This window comes from Castor canadensis, chromosome 7 (genome assembly GCF_047511655.1).
Source record: "Castor canadensis chromosome 7, mCasCan1.hap1v2, whole genome shotgun sequence".
NCBI classification, from domain to species: Eukaryota; Metazoa; Chordata; class Mammalia; order Rodentia; family Castoridae; genus Castor; species Castor canadensis.
Genome location: NC_133392.1, coordinates 90,529,377 through 90,549,005, shown reverse-complemented (window position 1 = coordinate 90,549,005; position 19,629 = coordinate 90,529,377). Strand labels below are relative to the sequence as shown.

General features: G+C 42.1%; 1 protein-coding gene across 2 annotated transcripts in view; it reads right to left on the bottom strand.

The window, feature by feature from the left end:
- Ddah1 (dimethylarginine dimethylaminohydrolase 1) overlaps positions 1-17,877 on the bottom strand; it is a 128,744-nt gene extending 110,867 nt beyond the window's left edge. The window contains exon 1 of one of the 2 annotated variants that reach the window (XM_020177339.2): positions 17,543-17,877. In XM_020177339.2, the coding sequence (XP_020032928.1) occupies positions 17,543-17,845 (303 nt within the window). In that variant the 5' untranslated portion in view covers positions 17,846-17,877. Of the gene's footprint in view, positions 1-17,247; positions 17,399-17,542 lie in introns of those variants that run through there. The other variant, XM_074079553.1, reaches the window with a different exon arrangement.
- Between the last annotated feature and the right edge of the window lie 1,752 nt (positions 17,878-19,629).

Sequence of the window (19,629 nt, the reverse complement as noted above, 5' to 3'; positions counted from 1 at the left end):
GCTATTTAGTTCTTTCAATCAGTCCTGTTCTAAAAGATAAAGAAGGGAAGGAACTAAGAGTGAGAGGTTCTGAGAATCTGGTATGAAGTACTCACTTCCTCCTCACACCACCCACCTTTGTTTATAAGTGAATATCCCTCTATTGCTCTCCTTTGGTACAAAGCTTCTGAAGAAAAATTCCACAGGAATGACTGGTATCTTCTTCTAAAGACGTGTGCTGCCCATCAACAGCAGTCCCATGTCCTGCTATGACTCAGATAACCTTTCTGCTCCAGGATTTGCATCACTTCCTTTGTTCAATTCTACACTATATGGAATTACAATAATGTGAATAATTTTTCTTTTCCAAAAAATCTAACAAAACACAGGAGTTCTATAACAGTTTTGACAACTGAGATAATCATATTTTAATGTGCTTAAACACAGTAAAATTACTGTTCTACCAGAAAATGCCATTTTACTAAATTGTACTGAAGTCCTTTTAGTGAGAAGTCCAAGAACAAGTTTTTGATTGAACTTAACTGATAGCTACCACAGGGGAAGAGGAGAGAGAAAATAAAAATTATGCCTTAGTCGAGTCACCTTACCCCAAACTTCCTAATAGGTTAAACCTAATACATATTTTAAAAAATAAAAACACATGTTGGATCTGAACCCAGTCAGTAGAAATGGTTCACCAACACAAGGCCTCTGACCAGGGATGGTTCAAACTCTTGACAAAGGAAGAAGAGTCAGAAAGGTAGCTGGCATCAGAGACCCTCACAGAAGGGGCCAGGCTGGTGAATACTGCCCAGCATGGCACCAGAGGTCCTGGCAATAAGTTTCAGGGATTCCAAAACTTTAGGAGTCAGTATTTGAGTCTTGTATGAGAGCTCTAAGCAGGAAATCAGCAAAGAGGGTCAAAATGTAAATCCAGTTAACAGAACCAGAGAAGAATTTGAGCATATGAAATGAGTAAAGATCATATTGGGGCATGGCCAACAGCAGAAATGAGGCTGACCAACTGACTTACTGGCCAAGGGGCTGCTAATTTCCTCTGCTAATAGAGAAACTGCTCCCAGAACCTGGTCAAAACAGCTGGTAAGCACGATAGATTTAAAGTGCTGGCACCAGTAAACACTGTTCATTATAAATGACGTTATCGCTGTTTATTGTGGATGAAAGGGTCAACTGGGAGAAGGTGGATCACTCTGCAGGGGGTCTATGAACCTGAAAACTGGACCCCAGTACAAGGAAGATTCAGGTTTTGTGGTGGAAGTCCAAGAAGGTGGGGCTGAATCTCTACGAAGAATAGGAGCAAAAGCAGCGGAAGGTGAAGCTGAGGTGAAGAAGCGGTGCAGAGCTCTGAAGAGAGAGGCAGACTGCAGGATCCAGAAGTCAAAGTTGACCAGGAGCAGGTACCTAGAAGGCTAGAGTCTGGGGCAGGATTTTGGTCTCCCGGGAGAAGAGGAAGAGCAAAATCACAGCTTACAAACGGGAGCAACAGCCTGAATAATCCACTAATTTCTCTTGAATGTAGGTACCATAGGTCCCAAGCCTAAACAGCAAGACTTTTAGAAGGATTAGGAGACGAGAGCTTTCCCAAGGAAAAAAGTGAAGGGATTTAGTTCTATGGCTGAAAGATGCTGAGACCCAAAGTCAGGCATGTCACTCTGCACGCCCTCCGCTCACATACACGGACAAGACCTTCTGTGTGCATCCCCACTTCCTCAACTAAAACCACGGTGCACAAAAGTTAGAGAACTTGCAGCTTGCTTATATTGTGGTTGGTACTGTTTGTATTGTGGACCAGGGCTTTATGTTATCAAGCAAAGCACACAGAGTTAGGGTAATCTGTGTCCCAACTTTCATGTACTTTTAATGTAATTTTCCCTTTGCTTGGCTAAGGGAAATCTGAGCAAGAGTTAGTGTGGGTGTAAAGATGGAATTAACCCTTGCTTTCGGCTCCATAGAACCTTGGCGGGGGTAGGGGGAGGAGAAGGGTTTCTTCCTGGAGCAAGGAACATTCCCAGCATCCTATTAAGATCCTTATTCACCACACTCTCATGTGCTTACAAGTTAAGGTCAAGGCTCTCCATGAGCTGCCTACTTGCTTGGAATAGACCTCTGCCAATAAATATTAAATCCAGGCAAAATGCATTGCTGGAGACAGTGTCAGCCCTCTGTGACTCTTGTGCCTAGGAAAGGTTTCTCAGCTAGCTTTATGGATAGGGGGCAGAGAGACGGGTAGCTGCTCAGCTGAAACCCTGTCTCCAGCAAGAGAAGCTTCCTTTCTTCTTGATTCTTTTTGATGTCCTTACATTTGTGACAGTTCCTCCTTAGGGTTATCAAGCCTGTGACTATAGTTCTTGTACCAATAGGGCATCACTAGTCCAGATTCTGGCATAGTGACCAAATGCCCTCTCTCTGAAGTAGAAAGACCTAGCTCCCCATCTTGTTTTACTACTGCTATGATTTGTCCTCTAAGAGTTTGGGAAGCTTGGTCCCCAGTGTGGGAGGGAGGTGAATGGGTCATCATGAGTATGCTTACCAATGGATTAATGCTGTCTTGTAGAAGCAGATCAAGTCTGACGGAAGTGTGTTAGGTCCTGAGAGCAGGTATTTACAAAAAGTGTAAGCCTGCTCTGGTTTCTTGCTTCCTGTTTTGCCATTTCACTTCTCATTTTCTTGCTTTATGCATGTACCCCTTCTGCATGCAGCTGACTCCCTTTCTACTTCTCTGTTATGTTGTACACAACCAGGTTGCCCACATGATGTTTGGACCCTACAAGCCATCAGAATTGTGAACTAAATAAACATTTTTACTTTATGAGTTACCCAGTCTCAGGTGTTTTTCTTGGGGTTTGAACTCAGGGCTTCATATTTACAAGGCAAGCCTTGCTACTACTTGAGGCACACCTCCAGTCCTATTTGCTCTGATTATTTGGGAGATAGAGGTTTTTTTTTGGGGGGGTGGATAATTACTGGAATTTGAACTCTGGGCTTCATGCTTGCTTGGCAGGTTCTCTACTATCTAAGTCATGCCACCAGTCAGGGTCTCACTTTTTGCTGGGGCCAGCAGGGACCACACTGGTCCTATTTTAAACTTCCTGCCATCACCACGCCCAGCTTTTTTTCAATTGAGATGGGGTCTTACAAACTTTTTTGCCCAGGCTGACCTAAAACTGTAATTCTCCCCATCTCATCCTCCCAAGTAGCTAGAATTACAGGTGTGAGCCATCGGAGCATAGCTAGGTGTTTTGTTATAGCAAAACCAAATGGGTTAATACAAGTACTTAGTAACTACTCAAGTTTAAATAAGCCACTGTAACCTTTCCTTAGCTTCCCTGCCTGTGAAACATTGGCATTGTAAGGGTGAGATGAAGGAGAGTACACAAGAGCAAACACAGAGCATAATACATGATAGTCATGTATCTGCTAACAGGATATATATTCTGAGTATAATTCATCTCCTGGTCCTCTCATAATACTTCTAGCTGCAGTTCCACTTGCTAACGAATCCCTCAGTATGAGCGCAGAACCACTGTTGTTGATTCCTACAGCCATCTCAGGCCAGAGTGCAAAGGCTTCCAGAGAGGACTGTGGAGTGGGAGCTGATCTGAAGGTGTCCTGGCAGAGCAGGCTGTAGTCCTGTTGGCACATATGCCAGGTTTAAAGTTCAGAGGCAACCACCTCTGAACACCACAATCATGTCTTTACAGACCACCTTCATACTCATTTCTTCACTCAAACTTCAGCACAACAGTTTGAGAACAGCATTATCCCTGAATCCTGAAGCCCACAGTGGTCACATGCTACACAGTGATTAATGAAGAGGTTTTTAAGATTTCTAGTTAAGGTCTTGGTCAATACCACCTACCTTTTTCCACTTAGGGATTGGTCTCTGTTAACACATTACACCAGTTATCATTAAGCAACAAATATATATTGTGTATTACTTCATAAGAGGTCTTATCTAAAAGCTGATTCTCAGGCCTTTTGCAGGAAAGGCCTCTTAACTAACTTTTTACAACTTGATGAGGCAAGGTGTGCCTTTCCTTTGTAGTTCTTATCACAAGTATACACATATTGATGATTATTTATATATTTATCTCTCTAATTAAACTATAGGCTTCTTCAGGGTAGGCATCATACCTGTTTACTTTATCAGGTTTAATATACCAGGCATTTAACAATTGCCTGTTAAATGAACACTGTAGTTTTCAGAGGAGGCAAAACTATACTAAAAGATTTTTTTCACAAGTTCACCTTGTTAATAAGTGGTAGAAATGGGTCTTTGGAGTTCACGTAAGCTTTCTAAGTGTAGCCTCTTTCTATCAGGCCCCCTGCTCCAATGATTGTCAGATCTTAGTATCACAGTTACTGTGCAAAGAACATTGGTCAAGTCTAGTCCGTCAGAGATATCATCAAGAATAGGCTGATTTACTCCAGTCCATAAATAACAATGTCATTATTACCATTATTTATAATCTAGTGCTCATCATGACAATGATTGTAATCATCTATACTGAACAGAGCATTATAGTATTCAGAACTTCAATCTTCAACGTCCTTTGGAAGCAGGAAGAAAGACATTTCACCAGAAACAAAAACTTGAAAATTGCCCAAGATGATGTAACTAAAGTAGAACTAAGACTCTATTCCAGGTAGAAGTCTACTTTGCAATGTAAGAAGAAGTTTTAAAGTATTTAAAAGTGGAAAACATATTTAATGTGTAAAGATAATGTGAGTTCAAATCTAAACACCCATATACAATCAGTTCAATATCAAACGATATGTTTAAAAGCAGACCTTCTCTAAGCATTCATTCAGTTAGAATATTAGAAGGATTATAGATAGGTTAGTATCTTCTAATTCAGTAGATTACAATGGCTTACTCCTAAAAACACAAGGTGGGGAGGAGGCCAGTCCCCACATTAGACCTTCCTTTAGGGTGGCACAGATGCTAGGGGCCTAGCCCAGCTGCCAGCTGAGGCTCAAGCAGGTGTATCCAATGGTTATATCCACATCCCAGCATGATTCAGGTATAGTCAGCACAAGGGTCCAAAATGCAAGAGCCACCAATCCCAACTGCTAGACAGGCTATCTGGGAAAGCCACAGGCAGCAAGGCCACAGACAACCTAGGAGATTTGCACTCAGTTCCACAGAGAGAAAGAAGCAAGAGAAAAGCACAGGGTTGGTCCTTAGGGGCTTAAATGATAGCTGTCTAAGAAGAGAAAAGGCAGGTAACAGCAGAAAGACAGGGACCACTCGCTACCTGAAGAGCTACTCTTATGCACAGTACTACTGCTCAGCACCTTACACATGTTGTAGCATGTGGTCACCATAACAAAATTATGAGGTACTCAAAATCTCCCAATATTTAGAGATGATAAAAGTGAAGCTAACTTGTAAAGGCCCACACAGCTAAAGAATGGAACCACGATTTGCAGTTGTAGGTTTCTTCTTCCAGCCCTCAGGGTACATGAAAAGGAAACAAAAGGAAAAGCTCAGCGAATGTCCCAGGAGTCACGCAGTCTACCACCTGAGTCAGTTGAACAGCACACATCCCTAGATTCCTGGACTATGTGGGAGTGTGTGTGCTGGGGTGACAGAGACTCAAGTACCTGTGCTGATTTAGCATCTTGAGTGATGATGGGTCTGGGGCAGGCTGAACATGCAGGTGGAGAGGTCAGCGGGGAGCTTTCACGAGTAGTGTGCTTTCGGAATACCTGCCATCCTGGGGTAGTATCAATTACAATTTGATTTACAAATGAACGTTATCACTTCCAACTGCATCCTGTCCCTGATATGTGAAAACAGCATATTCTCTGGGAACAGCCCAAAACTTTTTCCACCTACACTGTTTGCTATTCCCTTCCTCTCCATCTCCTGCATTTTGCTACATTTAGATAAGTGGCTTTACCTTCTTATTAGAGAATAAAAGCCCCAGTGCCCTGAGACCAAACTGCCCATTTGTTCAGTAGAAGTCGAGTATCTTGACACATGCTCAAATTCTATTGTTGCTGCAAACAGCAGAGTGGAAACAAAAACTAAAATGCTAGTATTTTTTTTTTCATTCTACTTTGGGTCACTTACAAACAAACAAAAATAATGGACTGACCCACTATAGTGGCTTTGCAATCCACTTATGAATTATAACCTGTCATTTGAAAATAACTACCCAAACCCAGTATATAAAGGACCAATTCATGGGCTTCCAGGAATTCCCTTGAAAAGATAAGTGAAAAAAGGGTAAGGAAGCTCTAGGAACTGCATGCACTCTTTCTCCATCAAGGTCAGCTCCAGAAAAGCCCCTCACAGGCATGAAATGAAAAGAAAAAGAGCCTGCAGGGAGGCGATCGCAATCACAGGCTGAAAGAGCCTAGTGAAAAAGCAAACTCATTAAAAAAAATCTCTCCTAGCTAGACCACCACAGAAATGTGGCTTAAAAAATCCTCTAAGCATTTTTGATGACCCACATTATAACCAAGCATTATTCACAAGGAAGTACTGTTAGAAAACTGATTTTATACCAACCTTCTTCTAAATGTGTATAAACCATATGCACATGCACGGGGGTTTTAAAACAGGCCAAGGGACAGCAGTGGTTACATCCACAATATTTCCAGTCATTAGGCTGACCTCAGGGCAGGAGAATGTTTCAGGAACCATGGATCGAATCATAATTGGGCTCTCACCTGCACTGAGGCCAAAATACTATGTCTGATATGTTTTTCAGCGTTTACCTTCAAGAAAATGTACTAACCTAAATCCCTATTCCTCCACCCCCTCACCAAGAAGCTTCTCTGGGGTTTAGTTTAGAAGTATCAATCTGTTTTCTTTTTGCAAAGCACTGAGGCTTTAGTTGTCCACTTTCGTGCTCACAAAGATGCAGACACAAACATGAGAATCTCATCACCTGCTTTTGTCTCATGTAATTATAACTCCAAGTTACACAATTCCAGGCCTTTTCCTATACAGTTTCTCTAGTCACAGCTGCATAGTGTGCCTCTTTCATTAATTGTTCCTTATCAAAATCTTCAGAGCACTCTTTTAGGGTTGGGAAAGGGAGTACACTCCCATTCTTAGTTGATCTGGAAAATAAGGGTTACCAATGAAAGTCAGATGCTCTGATTCCTATAATCACAGACTAAACCATTACTAAACAATCACATACATTTACCCCAATCTTTATTTCAATCCAAATGGCTCACTCAGTGAACACCATCACTAATAAATATTGTTGAAATGGGCTACTTGGGGAAGAAAGCTAAATTTCCTTTGGCCACTCTGACATAAAGGATTTCTACTTATCTAGTGATCAAGGAGTATGACAGACTATTACTACGCCTCTGAGCAATCATCTGAGAATGACATGAAAATTATAATGTTTTAGCACATTCTGTGTTTCAACATATGCTAGATGTTCTGAGCTTTTATCCCCATTTTAAGAGTATCTGCGACCAAATCCTGGCATGGGATCCTGAGGCCTGCTGTGTCAGCATAGGTCTCAGCCTCCACCTGGAAGCTCCTGGGAGGAAGCCATTGGTTCCTGGTGGGTGCAACCCCTTCACGGGGTTCTGGGTGGGCTGCTGCTGCTGAATCTACTCTAAAAAAATACAAAGATGCATTTCAGGTGGAAAACTATGCTACCTGACTCAATCAACGTAACCTTCCCTTAACTGGTTTAGACTATGTCACCAAAGAAGGTAAGGCAGAATCTGCTTCTAGCCAATGGTGACGTTGACAATCGCCCTCTTCCTTGCGTTCTCCAATCACATCTATCAGGCTATACAGAATGAGTAATCTAATACTAGTTTACTGACTAGACAGCCAGGAAACCATCACTGTAAGGAGTCAATCCAAGAGAGTAGAAATGAAGCATGACTTGATACTCGTAAGAAACAATACTGAGGTTTTGAAAGTGATACCCAGGACCCAGCTGGCCTACAAGCCTGCCCTCCAGAATTTCTATAAAGAGAGTGAGTGCTGCAATTTGGTTGAAAGTGGATTCCGTGGATTTATCACATTTTTTCACCATGACCCAGAGTAAGAAAAATATTTAACTTCTCAAATCGGCATACACACAAATACAAATGTATACAAATGAAGTAATACTTACCCTTACTGTGTTGCACTAGACTCCAATATTTTTATTACATCTATTGCAATAAAAACAAAATACCTGGTCATGACCCACTATATTGATTTCATGACCCACCAGTGGGTAGAGAATAGCCATTGGGAGAAAAAAAACAAATGTTACAAAAGCCTTGCCTTAAAGCCATACTCCACTCACAGTTAAACTGTTTATATATTTAGGGTAGCTTGGGAAGACTTAGAGATTAGAAAGGCCTAGGGACTTAGACCTGTTTAGTTTGAGAATAACAGAGAAAAATAAGAAATCAGTGACCTTTTAGACTATGGCCCCTCTACCCCTCAACACAGGGTTTTTCAGACAGGCGAATGAGCACACACCGGGGCCACTGATGGAGGACTAAGACGGCATGAAGACAGTTAAAAAATACCAAAACCAAGAGCAAAGGTGGTTTGGGTACTTCAGAATAAAGTACTAGATTTAAATTTCTCCACATAAAATTCTTGAATGGAAAAATATGATCATATCATAAATGGCCTAAAATATGACCCCAAAACAAACTAGATATATTATTCTTTCTTCCTAAAATGACTCAAAAATAATAAAGATAAGAAAATGAATGTGTTTATTTTCTGTTATTACTTTGTAACTATACAAGATCAATTCAGCTTGTTGAATCACTTTTGGCTAAAAATTTCAAGATTTACCACAAGTTCACCTCCACATGTAAAAAATAATTATGTCTATATTGTACTGGGGTAACAATCTTACTGTGTACATAATTAACTATAGAAAGGGTGCATTTAAATGGGCATCTCTTACTTTTTTTGTCTAAGCGAAGTCTGAAAACTAAGATTTGGAAAGAAAGAACTAAAAGTTCAGTATCAGGAATGGAATCTATGGACAGTTTATGAGAAAGAACAGCCTGGTTACAACAGAAACCCAACTTCAGGCACGTGGAGACAGAGATTAGGAGGATAAAAGTTCAAGACCAGCTTGGGCAAACAGTTCAAGAAACCCCATCTCAACCAATGGCTCGGGATGGTGGTATTCACCCATCATCCCAGTTATGTGGGGAAACAAAAACAGGAGGATTATGGTCCAGACTGGCCCAGGCATAAAGCAAGATGTGATCAATCTCCAAAACTACCAATGCAAAAAGGGCTGGTGGGGTGACTAACGTGGTAAGGCGCCTGCCTAGCAAGTACAATGGCCCCAAGTTCAACCCCAAGTACTGTACCACAAAAAAACAACTTCAAGTACATACGTCATAGCCATTTGCTGCCCGTTCTTCAGGCTATTGATTCACATTTACCAAAGGAACACCAACTGGCAGACACTAATGAAAGTGATGGTGATGACAGAAATTATGTGGGTCTAGGGTCTTATGCTATTTCAATGGCTTTTCTTTGAAGTCTTCTATAAGAAAAGTTATTCATTAAATGCACTATAAATGGTTGAGTAAACACAGCTTTTGAAATAGATTTAGCAAGTTCAACTTCATCTCATAATGGATTATCATTAGCAAAACACAACTTTATATGATTGGTTAATTAAGCAGAACAAGTATAATGTCTGGGTTTCAATAAAACCCAGTACTTTTTATTCATCCAACCCCAACCCCTCTCATGAATGTAAGTTACCATCACCTCCCATCCATTTCCCCCATCTCTGTATCCCTTTCCCACCCTACACTTTCTACCCTAATACAACCTGTGTTTCACAGGCTGAAGGTGTGGCTCAAGAAATAGAGCATCCTGCCTCAAAAGTACAAAGCTCTGAGCTCAAACCCCAGTACCACAAAAAAACAAAACAAACAAACAAAATAAACAAGTATCTTCAAGCTAAAAGAAATCAAAACCAGTGTCTTCTGACCCCCAGGAGGACAGTGTTGTATTCTCCAGCATACTGCTTCCTGTAGCACACACAGGTTCAACCATGCTTACAGATGCATGCTCAGTTTGGGCTGCCCTTGGTTTATATTACAGTGAGATTCAATGCTGACTACTGTCAAGATGAAGAGGTCTGTGAATAAAAATACATTTCAACACCAAATAGGAATTAAGTTTTTTCTTACCTGCCATGGACAAAGGTAATGTATATTCTACAGGATATCAAGTTTGCCTGATACATCCTAGTATAGCAAATTAGGAAGAAAAATGATTTGGCCAGCAAAAAGCACACTTATAACTTACAGGAGCAGAATCTACATGGCAATGTGAAGAAATGAGTCTCAGACCCAAAATACTTTAGTTCCTTCCAAGGCAGGCTACACAGCTACCAAGGTGTGCTAGTTAAGAATCCTGGAAAGGGAGCCAGACCCTTATGGAGGATATGGGCAAAAGAAAAGAGGGAAAGTACACTTAGAAATGGGGTTCTGAGGCAGCCAAATCCCTCTAGCACTAAAATAAGACACATTTACAGATCTGGTTTCCCTCATTATTATTATTATTTGGTGGTGCTAAGGTTTGAATTTAGGGCTTCGAACTTGCTAAGTAGGTGCTCTACCACTTGAGCCAAAGCCCACTGCCCCAGCATAGATGTGGTTTTCTTGGTGAACTTGAAATCAGGTATCGGAAATCTCAAGAGATCTGAGAGAGTGTAAGTGGACTTTTTTTTCCAATTGTGCATCTTTACCAACATTAATGAAATTAATTGTAACTGGACTGTATCCCTTATCATATCTCATCATGCTCTCTTTACCTGCAGAGGCTGCTCCTCTCTGCCTCCTCTCCTTAATTCTTGCATAATAACCAATACCTTCTGGAAAGGTGGTGAGGTTCAGATCTACTCCTGGCTCTTTCACAGCACCAGACAGAGGTCTGTCTTTGAACCTGTCCCTCTGTTCTGCAAGGGTCTGCTACTGGTTTGCTTCCTTACCTGGACTAAGAGGTCCTTGAGAGCAGTAGAGGTATGTAATTCTGGCAAAATGTTTTTAATGAACAAAAGTGTATTCATTTTCACATATTCAAATCAAGCAAACTATTGATATATACCTTGTCACTGAAAGGACAACTTACCATATTAAGTCCATCTTGCTCCCAAAAGCAGCTTAAATGTTGTTTAATTTGCTTACCTAAACCAAGTCAGGTTCTTGCCCATATGGATTTGCTGAGTAAAATTAAGCCAACCCTGTAATTCTTTGTACCCTGCCATGTGGCTTTCTTTTGACATACTTGCTTGGGTGATCTAGACATGTAGAAACAGTGTAAAGTCTGGTGATTTATTCCTTCCATGTGATGCTACCACTCCTTCAGCACTCAGCTTCAGGAAGACAATGGCTTTTATTAAATTATTTGACAATGACAAAAGGAATTGGGATGGTCTTATATGTGTACATTTTTACATGGGATTTGTTGTTTCAGATTACTCCTGCTTACCTATTTGGATGAAAAGTGTCTGTTTATGAAATGAGCCTGAGGACTCTGACACATTTAATACCTAATATCAGTTTAGGGAAAGCAACAGAAGCTACCTTCAAAGGTCAGACAAGCTGGGGTGAACAATGCACTGTGTAATACAGATACTAATGAAACCTCTCTCTCCTATTGATGTTTTAGCTATTTTATCTTTAAATATGGTTCCCTTTGATAAGGTGGAATGAACAGCTACCATACACTAGCTCTCCACTCAGAAAAGGAGATTTTTGTGAGTTGTTACAGATTTTAATTTAAAAAGCCTGTAAAATAAATAATAACCAGCACTCATTTTTAAATATGCATCTCAAAATTTATATTGAGGTTATAAGATTGACACAAAATAACTTACTTATAACACAAAGGCAATGTGAGGAAAACCTGTTGCAAAGTCTTAGGTAGATTTTTCTGTGGTTGTGATTTATACTAATGGATGGATACCTACTATTACTGTAAAAAATTGATTTTGAGGAAATCTGAAGCTTAATAAGAATTCAAATACATGCAAAAGCAATTTTCCACCATTTGTGAATTACAAGGAAACCAGCCCTGCCTTCTTAGTCTTTTAATGATTCTCTAATGATTCTAAGACTCTGCAGAAAGCTCATTTTCAGCTAATAGTATCTAACAGTAGTCACTCCCTACTCATCATTGTGTTCTTTTTTTTCAAGGCGTTCAAGATCAACTGTATGGGAACAGATTACATTATTGGATGCATCCCAGTCTCTGAGATACATCAATTTCCAAACGTTCTTGCCAAGGCCATGCAAAAGAGTTGAAAAAGAAACATCCTGAAAAGGAGCAGTTGTTCTAACTAGTTGGAAGTGACGATTTATCAAGAACAGTTAATCTGCTGCCATGTGAAGAGCCTCCAGCTCGTTCCCTTTCCATCTCAGAGACAGAGTAATTTCTAATTATGGCTTAAGGTAGCATCCACCTGAAGTTAAACAGAAGTTTGCATTTTAAAAAGCAAACAAGCTGGGAGTGGTGGTCATGCCTGTGATCTCAGCACCCCAGAGGCTAAGGATTGAAAGTTCAAGGCCAGCTTGGGATATGTATAGCAAGAACCTGTGTCAGCCCACCACCTCCACTCTGGTGGTAAATAAGACATAATTATGAACAAACGATGCATGAGTGATTCAGGAGAGTCATGTAAATGAATGAATTATTATTTTTTAACTAAAATAAAAACAATCTATTCTCATTTATGAGGTAAGGGAAATAAAATGGCTCACAGGTACAGTGTATATCATTAATGTGTAAAATGAGATTCAAGTTGTTATTCTGCAACTATTTAATGTTCTGTTAGGATTAACCACAGTTGGCAATAAGCATATCAAGCAAAAAATGACCTCCTTACATGAAAACCTGATTTCTATAACTTATTGGTTGTCTGTGACTTTGGTCAAGTAATCTAACCTTCGTTACCTGAGACTCAGTTTTCTTGTCTTTTTAAATAGAACTAACAATATTCTAGGATTCACACACTCAAACTCTTGGCATTTGTTAGTTATTGCTATCAGACACAATCTTGATATTTGCCTTGCTTCTGGGGTCAACAATAATCATGATTTTTTCCTAACTAGAGAATAAAACAAGGACCAAAATATGTAGGTCCTAATAATTAGCTCCTAAATAGAAAGGGGCATCTACCCAAATGGATATTGCTCACTCCTTCCATTTATGTCTCCATTCCCCAACCTGATGCCTTATTTTCTTCTGGATTTATGACCTTGTGCTATGCACTGTCGTCTTCCTAAAGGGATGACTAAAAATGAAAATGATGAAGGAAGAAATCATTAAAGCTATTATCACTTTGTAAGAATGTGTTCGAGGGGGTTTTCTCCTAGACAGAATTATTCCACGCGCTAAAACTTGGTACCTGAGAAAGGCTAAAATTGCTCTTTAAAGAGGAGCAAAAGGACATAGGGTACATTTCACAATTTTCCTTAAGTAAGCTTTGTCAGTTAATCATTAGTTGCCTCTAGGGAGGGGAACTGGGTAGCCAGCTGAGACTTTACTGCCTATCTTCTTGTACATTCTGAACTTGGTATAGTGGGCATGCATTATTTATTTGAAATTTTTAATTCTTTTAAAACACTAAATTCTCGGGGTGGGGAGAGGTAATAAAGGAGAGCAGTGAAGGGGTTAATATATTTGATACACTGTAAGAACTTTTGTAAATGCCACAATATACCCCCCCACCCAGCACAATAAAAAAATAAATTCTCACAACCTGTCACTTGTCCTACTTCAGTTTTGTTTGCAGACTTTGACATTTACTTTTCCCCTAAAAAGTAAGTTCGATTCATCTGAAATAGGCTTCTCCAGGCTGATTTGTCTTCAATATATTAAACATATTAAAAATACTAAAAATCCTGAAGAAACAGAGTTATTAGAAAATCAATACTATTTACTGATTTTCTGTCTATACAGTTTCCTTCACTAAAACTTAAGCTTTTTGCACACAGAGCCTGAGTTTTATAAACTTCTGGAAGCCCTACTGAGGCAAGCATTGACCTTTCACAGGAGAACTTTCTTAAATTTGGTTCTTGGTTCTTTCTTCTAAGGAAGAAAAGTCATTAAATATAATGTTTTGATTAAGAAGGAACTGCTCAAGACTTTTATAAAAACAAAAACAACAACAGTAACAAGAGAGACAGGAAAGAAGAGTGAGATAAAGTTACAAATTTTGGGACTCCACAGACTGGCAACACTTACAAAAATGTCAAATGTCATTAGGAGAGAGAACAAATGTTGACCTTAAAATCATGGAAACATTTGTTGAACAAAATATTTTCTGTGTGCCTATTTTGTGCAAGACCTTGGAAAGAAAATGTGAAACAATGTACACATGATCCCTGCCCTCACTTAACAGTGAAGGATACAGAAAGGTAAACAGACGATAACCATATGGTATGAGAAATATAAAAGTAGGTAATCATCTGATTACAGGAGCTTATAAAAAAGAGAACCAATCCATGCTTGTCTAATATCACAGAAGGTGAAACTAGTACTTTATAGTCCTGTAAACCTTAGTTCAAGTCCTGGTTTCACTGCTGTCACACTATAACCTTCACCAATTTGTTCAACCTCTATAAGGCTCAGTTTCATTAACTTTAAGTGAGGAATAATGACAGTGTTGAACTAAAAGAGGTGTTATGAGCATTAATGAAATGCATGTCACAAACCCTGCATTCTGTGGCAAATGGCAAACACCCAAAAAATGTTAGCTAATAATATTGATGATGACAGTAGGCAAAGAAAAGAAGGATCAGTAGGAGCAGCCACGTAAAAGGAAGAGAGGAGGGAGGAGGCGTGTCCCAGACAAAGGAAAATTGCGTGTCCAGATGAGCTTAAATGAAAGAGCCTGACTTGAGCCAAGTGTTTGGAGGTGCTTTGAGTGGGGCCAGAGATGGAAGTTAAAGATACAAAGGCAAGCAGAGCACAGCAGCTCACTGTGTTTATCTAAGCTCAGTGGGAACCCTTCAAGAATTTAGTCGGAGGAGGAGGGACAGAATCAAATTTGAGTTTTAAAACAACCAACTTGGCTTCAGTGTGGGAATGAAATGAAGAGTGAAGAGACTGGAGACAAGAAAATCAATGATGAAAACCTTAAAATAACTCCCTGGCTGCTGTAGATTTTCACAGTTAGGGAGGCTGGCATCATATAAAGGAAAAAAAAAAAAAAAAAATATATATATATATATATATATATATATATATATTTAAAACAATCCAAAGTGGACCTTGAAGTTAACTATCAGCTTGTCAGTTCAGCATATCATTCATTCATTCATTCAACAAGCATCAACACTTACCAAGTCAACAAACTGGACCTGAGAGATTTCAGAAAGCATTACCTTGCATGCCCTGTTCTCCAGAAGACTCTCATCCAACAAAGACCACCCACAGCCTCTGCCTGTCTGGAAGGCCTCTTGCCCTGGTGACCCAGATCAAGAGCAAAGGTGATTTGGGAAAGATCAGACACAGAGACCCATGCTAACAGGCAGTGTCACAGAACAAATTAAGATAAAACCTACAGCATAAAGATGTCTAATCTTGGCCCTGAGAAGATGAACACCAATAATCACATTAGTTTACAGACAACTACTTCTTATTCAAGTAGTCACTCTTCTCTGACCCACTGTTAAGTGAATGACTAACAGTCAACATTCATTAAATGTCCTGTCTGTGAATTTTATGTGGATTAATAAAAGTATTACAACTTTGTGAAATAGTTATTATTATGTCCACCTCTTATTTGAAAAAACTGAATTAAGCGACACCTCCCAAGGTCACCAAATTGAAGTGGTGGAAGTGAGATCCAGACCAATGTCCTTATCTTCTACACCATGGGGCTGGGGATATAGCCCAGTTTAGAGTGCTTATCTATCATGCACAAGACCCTGAGTCCATTCCCCAGAGCCACACACACACACACACACACACACACACACACACACACACAAATTAAATCAAACAAACAAAAAACCACTAGCAGTAGGCCACAGCTTGTTATTAGAAGGGAGCAAAATTCTGGTTTTTCAAATGGACACCTCAAAATCTGAGCAGAGGGACAGATGATCGCTCACTCCTGTATCAGGAAGACCAAAGCTTAGAAGGTTCCATTATAGGAATAAAATGAGATGGACGAGTAAGTATGGTGACAGTCTCAAGAGGACACTGGACTACACTCATCTAATGAATACCATTTTGAAAGGGTTTGAAATCCATTTTACTCTTTCAAGTACAAAGCACTGCTCTGCCATATGGCCTAGCACATATGAGAAGGTATTCAAATGGGATTACATTCTTGATCAGGTTAAAATAGAGTGGGGCAATTCACACATTCAAAGATGGAAAGGGGTGGCAAAAAAAAAAGGGCTGAGAGAATGAGACCTGTTACTTTTGGTTTTCTGCTGACTTAGAGTTATCTCAGTGAGAAATAAGTGGAATATGCTTGTTCTCAGACCATCAACCGAGTGGTAAAGTGTGGACATATTCTAAGTTCTATGAGACATTTCCAGTGAATGGGTGAATAAAACCAGAAAAACAAAGTCCCTAAACCTCCAGATATGAAAGAAACGACCTGCGTCTTGTAATGCCACTGGGTGCCAATAGGAACAGGGAGTCTTCAGCCTGGGCAGTGAGCAGAATCCAAAGGCAAACGGGATTTTAAAATCCAACCTCACTCTGTCTCTCCCCAGTCACCTATATTGTGATTAAAGAAATCACAGCCATTTTTACAAGTGCAATATTTAAAAGTAGTCGGTGTCCCCTGAGAACACAAAAAGCTCTCTTCATTGCTGTGAGTTAAAAAAAATAGAGAATAAAAATTACAGAACTTGGGAAACCACCATTTCTAACTAAACACACAACATCCCACAGAGAATACAACCCGGCCCGCTCACGCACACACTTAACGAAGCTCACCCACAAAACGTTCACCTTAAATTCACTCGCTTGCTACTCGGGTTCTCCATGACTCACTTGCCACCACTGAAAACTAACTCGGGACGCCCCAAGTCTGAGGGCACCGACACCGCCTTATTTCATCTGGCCCCCCCACTGCTCAGAGCGCATGGGGTTTCAGCGCCACCCGTGGCGCGTGGTCCCCTGGAGCCACCTGGAGCAGCACCCCTCCGGGCCCCCGCTCCCTAGGAAACACCCCAAGTTGTATTGTCTTCGCTGCTGTTTAATTTTGACAAATGCAAACGTTTCTGCGCTGGATTTCCCAGGCCACCCACCTGCCCGAGTCCGCACCACCACACTTGGCGGATCGGCTCCTAGCGAAGGCTCCTGACAGCCGGGAGGTGTGAACAATGAACTTCCAGTCTCTCACTCTCTCCCACGCACGCACACACCCCCTTGTCCCTCGATGGGAAGTTGTAAACTGGCCCGGGGTGGGGGCTGGGGGGTACTTCCGTGATTTCCCGGGCAAGTCGGCCCCGGGGCGGCGGGGAGGGGCCCGGCGCGCGCCCCCGGCCGCGCCCCTCGCGTCGCCAGCCGGCCGAGCGGCCGAGCGGCCGAGCGGACAGTTACCTCCTTCCTCCGGCTGGGCGCCCCGGGTCGGGTAAGGAGGGCGGTCTCCTCGCACACCACGGTCACGTCCTCCACGAACACGCAGTCCGGGAGGCTCTCGTCGGCCGGCAGCTCCACCACCTGCAGCCCCAGCTTGCTGCCCAGCACGCCCACGTAGAGCTGGTGCTGCCGCTCGGCGCGGGCGAAATCCACCTCCTCGCCCTTGGTGCGCCTCAGCGCGTGCTGGCTGAGGGACTCGGGCAGCGCCCGCACCACGGCGTGGGTGGCCCGGCCGAAGACGGCGGGGTGGCCGAGGCCGGCCATGGTTGCGGGTGGTGGTGGTGGTGGTGGTGGGGCGGGGGAGGGGGGGCTCGGCGGCCGGGTCCTCCCGCGAGCAGCGCGCGCCGAGCCTGCGAGCGCCCGGCGGCTCCTCTTGGCAGCGGATGAATGTGGTGCAGAAGGAGCCCGGCTCGCGCCCGGAGCCCTGCCCGCGCGACTGAGCATGCCCAGAGCTCCGGGCGCCGGCCCGCGCCGGCCCGCGCCAGCCCGCGCGCCCACTCCGGCGCTCCCGGGTTTTGCGGCCGCCCGGGCAGGAGTTGTAGCCGCGAGCGGCGCAGGAGGAGTGGAATGGGGTCCAGTCTGGAGTGAGGGCGAGAGGTGTGCGCGGGTGGGGGAACCTCCTCGGCGAAAAGCCACCACTCCTTGGGCCTATCGGCATCTATACTCTGCAGCAGGTGTTCACCTCCCACCGTCCCCAACGCGGACTCGGAAGAGTGGACAATGGTCTAGACAGAACGACTGGAAGAGGGCTTCTTAGTGGTCAGGAGACAAGGCAAGGGATGATTCTTTGGACAAATACTTCGATCACCCCTTTACCCACTTTCCTGCCCAACATATGATACCATCCTCCATTACTGGCATGAGAATCTGTCTTCGTTTGCATACCTGGACTTTCTCCAAACATGACCTATTGCCACACGTGAGACTCGACCTTATATGTATTTCCCATTCATGAGAACGAAGAACCGTTCAAGAAACAGAGAGAAATATACCACTAAAAACAGTTTTTCCAGGATAATCAGTTCTAACCAACAATGTGATTGTGGTGAGTTTGTCTCCAGGGCCTACAGACATAGCAGCAAACCTGTTGCTTCTCCTACAGAAGAGCAAGCTGCTGTCACCATGTTACCAAACTTTTAGGACAAAAGCCCGCTCAAGGAGTTCCAACAGACTGGGCTCTGCCACCCATCCCAATGAGAAGCAATGAAAAGCAGAAAAAGATTTATTCAGTGCAGCTGCATCCAAAAGAGGCAAAGGGGTTCCATGACCCAAGGGGGAGGAGGCAAGAATCCTGCATAACTGATCAGTGCTGATCAGCACTGTGGTCTGGTTGATCATTATCTCAGGCTGGTCAGGTGGGTCGTTGTCCTGATAAGAAAGTCACTGCTGGGGGGGGGGGGCTACGAGGGGGGCGAAGTAATTTGATTCTTGTCACAAGATGTTTATCCATCAGATCTATTGTTTCTGGAGTTCAAGGTGACTGCAGAAGAGAATGGCTCAGAGCAAAGGAGACATATGCAAAATGGAAGCAAAGATGCCAAGTTTTTATCCTGCTTTTAGTTAGCCGCTGGACATTTGTAGGCCCAAGTGAAGAGTCCATGCTTTTAGCAAAAGCAGTTTCTAAGTACCTGTTATAACCACAATAGATGTGTGCCCAGCTTTCACAGTGTCAAGTATGGCATCACAGTCAGCTCCTTGTCCTTGGGAAACAGGGTTTGCAATCCTCCCTGCCTCTCCCCTCATACCTGTACTTCATGAAATTCCTTTTTATTTATCTCTCAGAGACTGCCTGTGGTTTCTTTCTTTCTTTCTTTTTTTTTTTTTTTTTTGTGCCTGTGGTTTCATAGTGATATAAAGCCTCAATTTTCCCCTCTCATATTTTGCAGATTAAATAATTCATGGATTGTGCTCTTTTTGAGGGAACAATGTTCAAAATCCAGGCTTGGCAATAATTACCGTCTCCCTTCATGTTTTGTAGTATACTACCAAATTAAAGACTTTTTAGATCATAGAATATTAGATTTGAATGAGTTTAGGTAAAACTCTCT